This window comes from Myotis lucifugus, unplaced genomic scaffold (genome assembly GCF_000147115.1).
Source record: "Myotis lucifugus unplaced genomic scaffold, Myoluc2.0 scaffold_229, whole genome shotgun sequence".
In the NCBI taxonomy this organism is placed as follows: Eukaryota; Metazoa; Chordata; class Mammalia; order Chiroptera; family Vespertilionidae; genus Myotis; species Myotis lucifugus.
Window position 1 is genome coordinate 838,777 of NW_005871277.1, and position 9,128 is coordinate 847,904.

Sequence of the window (9,128 nt, forward strand, 5' to 3'; positions counted from 1 at the left end):
CCCCCCACCCAAGTTCATTCATAATTCTAGTTGTTGCCTTTTCAGGAACCATGCATAATAACATGAGACAAGGCACTAATTTACATAGGGACTATCAAGGCTATTTGCAAAGCAACAAAATACACATTGTTGGACAGGTACAGCAGCGTTACCTATGCTGATCATGAAGGTCATTTTCTGTGTGTTGCTTGGGGAAATCTCAATGAATCTTGCTCTTAACTTCACACTTGATTTTCTTTGTGGTGAAAGGCCAGGGGCATGTGGGCACTTATAAACAATAAAAATAAATGATATTGGAAAGAGGCGAAGCCATCAACATCATTTAAAGTCTCCTCATCACGGGCTGACAAGTGATCACTGGACTTGCACTAGAGAAGGGAACGCTTGAAAAAGAGACCAAAGGGTGGATGGGTGAGAAATTCATCAGCATGAGCATCAGACAGATGCCCTGACCTTTGCTTGAGTGATGATTCTTTCGATCAGGTCAAGCCCCTGGGAATTACAAAGCCCATGCTCCCCTGTAGGGCTCATATTTTATTTACCATCTGCCAGAATACTGGGAGTTTTATGGATTAAATAATCTCCCATTTACAGGTAAATACTCTTGGGGGAAATCCTATATAATAAAAACCTAATATGCAAAGTGACCAAATGGTGGAATGACCAGTCGCTATGACATGCACTGACCACCAGGGGGTAGACACTCAACACAGAAGCTGTCCCCTGGTGGTCAGTCTGGCCCCACAGGGGGAGCATCGCTCAGCCAGAAGCCAGGCTCATGGCTGGTGAGCGCAGCGGCAGTGGCGGGAGCCTCTCCTGCCTCCGCTGCAGGCGGGCGGTAAGGAGCGAGGGGTCCCAGACTGCAAGAGGGAGCAGGCCGGGCTGAGGGACCCTGCTCCCCATGCACAACATTTCGTGCACTGAGCCTCTAGTAAAATTATAATAATATTTATCTTAAACCTAAAATGAACCCACAGGAATTACAGGAAATAAGACAAAACATTGCCATCTAGCTGACAGCAAGTTTATTCTCGATTGAGATACAAAGCGTAACTAAGCCAGGGCTATTGAATAATTTACAAGAAGTAAATTATGGATTTAATTGTGCCCTCCAGAGCAAGATATGAGTAAGTTCTGAATCCCAACAACACATAATATGATCTTATTTGGAAATAGAGTCTTTTCAAATTTCAACAAATTCAGATGAAGTCAGACTGTGAGACAATAATCTTTTGTTGTTTGAAGAAAACTATTTGTGGTCCTTGGTTACAGCAGCTCTAGAAAACGAATACAGTAGGTTTTAGAAAAATTTGCGGGTAGGTTCTAAAGGCATTGTTGTTTTGCTTCAGATTTTGGGAATCTGTGTGTCAGTCATTTTCCCATTCGGCTTGAGCTCTATTACAAACCTTGTGTTGAGATCAGTACAGAAACGAAAATGGCACTGAATTTTGTGTTAAGGATGGTAGAAAGGTCTCATGAGAGAAGGGGAAGGAGGAAGAGCAGAGAGGAGGAAGGAAGCAGAGACGGTGGTAACTGAGGTGGAACAAGGGGCAGTAGTGGAACCCTCGCTGGTTTGGCTCAGTGGATAGAGCATCAGCCTGCAGACGGAAGAGTCCCAGGTTTGATTCTGGTCAAGGGCACATACCTCGGTTGCAGGCTCCTCCTCAGCCCTGGCCCTGGTCAGGGCGCCTGCAGGAGGCAACCAGTCAATGTGTTTTTCTCACATTGATATTTCTCTCTGTCTTTCCCTCTCTCTGCCACTCTCTCTAAAAATCAATGGGAAAATATCCTCGAGTGAGGATTAAAAAAATTTTTTTTTTTAAATTTTAGAGGCATCCATCTTTCCACCTAGAAATCCTACTCCTGGGGCTCTGTTGTATAGCAATCAATATTAGCATCAGCTGAAACCGGTTGGCTCAGTGGATAGAGCGTCGGCCTGCAGACTGAAGGGTCCCAGGTTCGATTCCAGTCAAGGGCATGTACCTTGGTTGCGGGCATATCCCCAATAGGAGATGTGCAGGAGGCAGCTGATCGATGTTTCTCTCTCATCGATGTTTCTAACTCTCTATCTCTCTCCCTTCCTCTCTGTAAAAAATCAATAAAATATAAAAAAATATATATATAAGCATCAATATGTGAGCAGGTAATAGCATAAGTTGTCTTAGTGTGCTCCCTATTCCCCACATGGGACTTCTGCTTCACTAGTCCACAAGGGTCAAGGGTCAAACCGACAGACAACTCCATGGCGGCTGGAAGTCCTAACCGCACGCTGGCCCCTGATACAGGAGTGGGGCAGGGCGAGCACTCACTCTCACAGCCACCAGAAGTGCTGACTGCGAAGGCGTGCAGTTCCCAAGACATAAAGGACTGTCCAGGAGCAGCGTGCATTCCATGACCAACTCTCTTGCTCCATTCATTCAGGATGGCTCCCAAGGACCACCCCAGACCCAGAGCGCTGGGCGTTAGCTGTTGGCTAACACTCCTTGGGTTGCAACTGCATCTCATTTCAACTTCTGCTCAAGTCTGATTCTCTGAAGCACTTAACAGGTGTGGCTCCTGGGTGTACTCCCAATCCACTCCCCAGGCACAAATCTCCACCTTAGCATCTCCTTCCCAGGGAATCCAAATGAAGACGAGGGTCATTGCTTATGTATCATCTATGTGCCAGGAGCTCTTTTTAAGACGTCTTTACGTCTCTAAATTAATTTAATTCTTACAAAATTCTTATGTAGTAGGAAGCATTATCATCTTTAAGACCACAAGCTTCTTAGTGGTAGAATCGGGATTTAAAACCAGGATCCGGAGGCCATTTCATTAATGTCTCCTTTGTAAGATTAAATATATTGAGCATTATTTCAAAAAATTAAACAGCTATAAGCCCAACCATCGTGGCTCAGTGGTTGAGTGTCGACCTATGAACCAGGAGGTCATAGTCGATTCCAAGTCAGGGCACATGTCCGGGTTGTGGGCTCGATCCCTAGTAGGGGGCATGCAGGAGGCAGCCGATCAATGTTTCTCTCTCATCATTGATGTTTCTATCTCTCTCTCCCTCTCCCTTCCTCTCTTAAATTAATAAATATATATTTTAGAAAGATATATAAAATGTAATAAGATGTGTACAGAGGTCTGCAAGACAACATAGTGTGTTTGAGACAATGAAAGAAATCCAGCAATTCCAGGTTCTGCAATGAGGTTGAAGAAATAGGCAGACAGGTTTTGGAGGTGACTTTCATCTTAGTTCAGGAAAAAGCTTTCATTTATTTATTTTTATTTAAGTACAAGTGCTCTGACTCTGAGCTTAGGGTATACATGGTTGCCTTTACTTTAAGGAATCAAAAATGTTTTCTCTGCCTAGATACAAAGGCAATCCTGACAAATAATTATCTGCACTTTATAAGTAAATGATATTGGCATGCAATATTGGTTTGGCGTATCAGTCCATTTCTTTCCGTTTCAAGACACTGGTCTAGTTCCTAGATGCCCGCCTGATTAAACTGCTTTAGGCTACCCAAATGAGGAACCACATTTCTCCAAAACATCCTAAATTTTGAATGGTGATTCCCTTTTTTTTTTTTTTAACGCTACTAGTTGACACTTGTGTCAAAGATCTTTAATTCTTACTGCCCTTCACTAATCCCCGCTTATAATATCAACTAACCCTGGAACCTATCATTCTAACTCTAAAATGAGACCTCCTGTCCTAGCTGGTTTGGCTCAGTGGATAGAGCGTTGGTCTGCGGACTGAAGGGTCCTGGGTTCGATTCCGGTCAAGGGCACATGCCTGGGTTGCGGGCTCAGTCCCTAGTAGGGGGTGTGCAGGAGGCAGCCGATCAATGATTCCCTCTCATCATTGATGTTTCTATCTCTCTCTCCCACTCTCCCTTCTTCTCTGAAATCCATAAAAAATATATATTATTAAAAAATAAAATAAAACAAAATTAGACCTCCTTAGTCATGCATGTTTCAGTTATTTCCAGGCCTTTAGTGATCCGTGTACCTGATAATTATCTCTGCGTGTGGTATCATATCTCCCTATATCGCTGAGAGCTTCCTCAGAACTCCTGGGCCCCTTGGTTCCTTCCACTGAACCAGGCCCCAGGGTCTAGGGTCAAACCAACCGATGATTCCATGACAGTTAGCGTCCCTGACAGCAGTTTGGCCCCAATATAGGAGTGGCCCCATAGGCTCTTTCAGCTTCTGCCACAGCCAATGCCTCAGCGATCACTAAACGTCTAGATTTTTCTCTTCTTCCTATGACGACGAATCAAATCAGAAGAAAGGCGTGTGAGCTACTGGTGGTGGTCTCCGCTCGAACTCTTTGCTTGCCACCATGCACCTCTCAATTAGAGCTATCCAGGCCATCAACATGTTCATCTCTTCTTGGGCCTTAGTCTTCTTGGCAGTAGGGATTTTGGTCAATGACTGGGTTAGAATAAATATTGAGACCAGAGCAACTATAAAAAGCCACAGCCCATGGATACACAGTACTATTTGGCCCAAAGGTAAGAACGAGACCCTAGGAAGATGGGTGGAGAGGGAGGGCTCACCTTTCCTTGACTTCCACTGACCTTACCAGCTTACTCGTTATTCTCTGGTGCAATGTCCTCAGGCTGCAGTGGGCCCACTTTCATAATCCATATAGTCAAGGCAGAGTTCAAAAACCTCGCCATGTCTAATGTTTTGGAGATGTTTTGAAGTTCACAGACTTACTGGCTGGCCAGTAGAGAAGTCTTGGCAGGAGCAGCAGGGTGACCCAGCACAGCAAGAACAGAAGGGTATAAAAGAAAGGCAATGGGCAACCAGGCAAGTCGGTTATGTGGACAGCCGAGGTGAACAGGAGAAATTCGAGTATTTCCTAAGAAATGAGTTCTGCAAAAGGGAAGGAGGAGAAAAGAAACTTACAGAGATACCAAGATAGATACGGTTTCTGTGGGTCCTCTCTCCCATTCAGCTTATGGCTTCCTGCTTCTTCGTCACCCCCACGTCTGTCTGTATGATGTAATCACATCTCTCAATCGCCCCCCCCCCCGCCCCATTTCCATTTTGACTTAGAGATGTGTGGCCCCTGGGTGGAAATGAGCCTAGAAGAAACATCTGTCCTTCTCTCAAGAGAGCGTCTGCTTTCCAACAGGTGAGATGGAAGTGATCAGAGTCATGCTGATTATAGTCCTCAGCCTTTCCTACTTTTATAACTTCTTCCTGGGATTGGAATTCACCTATATGATTCCTCAAACTGCGTGCGTCATCTTCATGGCTGTCTTCCTCACTTGCTTCACCGGTAAGACTCCCTGGCTCCCCTCCCTGGCACTGTACTTGGTCTGTGAGCCCAGCCTGTCATTTCTGACTAATGTGGCCTTCCCAGATTTTTGGCTCCGATATGCAGCTTCTGAATGGAACCATCCACGGACGTGGATGAGGTGCATATATGCAGGGTGGAGGCTTAGAAATTAGGCCCCTCTGGGGGTTAAGATGGGTGGAGGCATCACGGTTCCTCAAAAGGGGCTTTTTTTTTTCTCCTTTTGTTTGGCCACTAGGTGTCCTTCTGCTCACCACACTCCTACTGTATCACATAAAGCTAAGACAAGGCAAATCCGTGTACTACTCTAATTATCATCTCACCTGGAACATTTCCACGGCCTACATTAGCATTTTCTTCCATTTTGCCTCTGGTGAGTGTTTTAAGGGCCTTTGATGGGGAACGAGAACCAATCTACCCGGGATGAGAGGGAGAGTGAAAGGATGGGGAAAGGGAATAAGGAAAAAGGACCGATCCTTGCATTTTAAGGGGGTAAAGTTCAAGTGGACTCGCTCTCGGATGACAATTCCTCTAGAGATAGAGCTGGAGATCAGGACTGGGTGACATGGTCAACGTGCTGGCCTAAGAGGGCAGCTCCTTACCTCCACCTTTGCTACCGTCTTCCATATCCTCCCCATCTCAGGGAAGACTAAAGAGCGTGCATAACATGGACTGTTCACGTAGGTGGGTGGGCAGTGTCATGCCAGGGCAGTTTTAGATCAGAGAAAAGCAATCCCTAATACTAAATGTTCAGCCACCAACATTGGAGACCCTTGCTTCTAAAGGTGGTTTTGTCTTGTTTTTGTTTTTTTGTTAATCCTCAACCGAGGATATTTTTCCATTGATTGACTGATTTTCTTAGGGAAAGTGGGAGAGAGAGGGAAAGACAGAGAGAGACACAGATGTGAGAGAAACACATCGATGGGGTGCCTCCTGCACAAGCCCCGACCAGGGCTCCGGCCGGGAGGAGTCTGCAACCAGGGTACATGCCCCTTAACCGGAATGGAACCTGGGACCCTTTGGTCCGCAGGCCGACCTCTATCCACTGAGCCAAACCGACGAATGGCTCTAGAAGAGTTTTAAAATTTCATTTAGAAATTCCTAACTCAGAGGCATGTCCCTTTTCAAAAAGAATCCTCAATCTTGTTTCGTTGAGAAGTGTCTGAACTCTCCTGCATCCAGTTTTGGTCTGTCCCACCGAAGCATTTGGACCTCCTTCCAAATTCCTTGGGGCGGTTCAAAAGAGACCCCCTGGGCTTTGGGTCAGCGTCTCTCTGTCAACGCAGAGGGAAATATTTCTTGACTATTTCATGAAACATCTACTGTTCCTCTAGCGCCCTCCCCCGGTTTCTCTCTTCCCCAGGACTCTTCTCTCTCCTAGAGTACCAGCGGGTCATGAAGAACAGTGCCTCGGAATCCACCATGGAAAACTTTGGCCGAGACAGTGACATGAGACGGCAGTCTGGGAGTTCTATCCAAGTGATTTCATTACCAGAGCGCAGCCCCATTCTACCCAGCATTGTCCAGGTGCCCTCTGATCCATCCAAGGAAGATAGGCTCCCGAAGGCCTCACAAATGCAAAAACGCCGGGTAACCTGGGCCATGTGACTTGATCGTCCATCACTCCTACGTGCTCATCTCAATGAAAACCTTTTCCTGTGCCTGTTTCTGGGCGGATGTGCAACCGCGTTGTCTGTAAATGACTGTGACCTGGTTGACATCTGTCAGAAAACCCAGAATATGGCTTTAAAAAAAAAATTCCCTTCCCTGCTGAACTACTTCTTTCTATTGGATGTCACCATTTAATAACATTTGTTAAAAATGTAATAAATGTTGCATAACGAATGTTTGCTGTATTGTTCATCGTGTACGTCACAAGGATTTAGAGTCATATATCATACCTTTGGGGTTTTGTTTATTTTGTGAAATATTTCAAACATCCACAAAGAATACAGAATAGTACAATAACCTGTGTACACATCATCCCACTTTATGAAATGTTACCAATTTGCCCTATTTGCTTTATTTTTTGTCAATTACAGTTGGCATTCAGTAAGTATTATTTTCTGTTAGTTTCATGTGTACAGCGTAGTGATTAGACATTTATAAAGTTTAGGAATTGTTCCCCATGATCAGTCTATATAATTGTATTAAATAATGTCACCCAGTAAATCCAATAATTTTTTAAGAAAAACAAAAAAAAGGAGTGGAAAATTTATGCCACAAAAATACTGAGAAAAAAAAGCCCACAAAAATTCTGGTATGTCTATGTTAATTTAGGTTAAGTGAATGTTAAGGTAGGAATTGAGAGATACAAAAGTCGTTTTATACAGATGAAAGGGCCCATTTAACAGGAAAATATTAAAATGCTAAATTTAAGTGCACCTAGTAAAATAGCTTTAAGATCTAGATGACTTACGAAAATTGCTATTAGTAAGTCATCCTTAATAAAAAGTATCTTAACAGTTTATAGATCCTTAACATGGATGCACTTTATAATGATCTCTAGATAGATAGGTAGATCTATATAAAGTGCAGAGTGTGAGAAAATGACTGTCAATCAAGAATTGTATGCTATGCCACTACCAAGAATGTGAAATAACATTTGCAGATAGGGTTTTTACCACTAATAGAACCTTATCAAAGAACTTTAAAAAAAATAACAAACTGTATCCTGTAAGAAATATTTGAGATACATGAAAGAATGAAAAGTTAGGAGAAAATTTTTTAAAAAATTTAAAAGCTGTAGTGGACATGAAGAATGTCCCCATGGGCTCAGATTTAAGCCCCGCTTGTCAGCAAGTCTTGGGTAAGTTTAGAGCCATGCCGGATGGGTAGAAGCGGACTTGTAATGGCAAACAATTCTTGCAGACTCCCCCCAGCATCTTTGAACATAAGAGAAAGAACATCGGTGATCCTGGGTTGTACTTTAGTGCTGAGTACAGCTCAGTACGGCTTCCGATAGTGATGTTTCATTATTATGCAGGAGGCTGCCTAGAATGGCCTTGCTCTTCTGCATTGATTTTTAGTTCTGCTTGACACTGTGAATGACTTGGCATATTTTATTAATGACTTCAAATACTCCATGACCATGGCATCAAATATGTAAATCAACAGCCAGTGGGCAGCCATTTGGGAACATAAAAAGTATCATATGTCTTATTCACTGATGTTTCTCTCCAGTGAGTCCCTTTCTTCTAGGTACATCTAATCGTCTTAAGTGCTATTAGTGGGACACCTGACCACTTCAGACTGTCGCTGCACACATTTCAATCATATTGTCAAAATTTTAGTATGGCTTTCCCTGCTGTCTGTGGGTAAACTAGATGGACAGAGTGACACTGAATCCTTAGGGTTTTCTATAGGTCTCCTTTCATCTAATTTGCATGTCCCTGGTCATTTTTAATCATATGGGTACTGAAATTGTGAGAATAAATTACCTTGAAAATATCTTGCTGCTAGCTTTGAATAAAGATATGATAATACCCGTTTTGAAAATGCCCACCCATTTTACCACGGAGAAGGAGATAGGCTTTTATATTAATTTTGCCCACAGTCAGAAAAACAGAGTCATGCTGTACACCTTTTAGTTAACCCCTTAGGACAGTGAGCCTCGTACTTACTCATCTCCATTTACCTGCCACACGAATACGGTAAGATTATACCTCTGACTTTATAATTGGGTGGGGGCACGTCCTGGTCAAAATGTATGCATGCTCTGGCCATACTGATTATTAGAGACTTTAAAAAATGTAAAATGCTTTGGACTTAGTCTCATGTTCAAACGTTTCTTCTTGTTAGAACTAAAAGACTCAAAATTACATGGTGATTT

The 9,128-nt window shown here is 43.4% G+C and overlaps 1 protein-coding gene across 2 annotated transcripts in view; it reads left to right on the top strand.

The window, feature by feature from the left end:
- TMEM225 (transmembrane protein 225) overlaps positions 1-7,091 on the top strand; it is a 9,898-nt gene extending 2,807 nt beyond the window's left edge. Inside the window, exons 2-4 of one of the 2 annotated variants that reach the window (XM_023762059.1) lie at positions 5,132-5,278; positions 5,535-5,669; positions 6,660-7,091. In XM_023762059.1, the coding sequence (XP_023617827.1) occupies positions 5,132-5,278; positions 5,535-5,669; positions 6,660-6,904 (527 nt within the window). In that variant the 3' untranslated portion in view covers positions 6,905-7,091. The remainder of the gene's footprint in view (positions 1-5,131; positions 5,279-5,534; positions 5,670-6,659) is intronic. The other variant, XM_023762060.1, reaches the window with a different exon arrangement.
- The last annotated feature ends 2,037 nt before the right edge of the window (positions 7,092-9,128 follow it).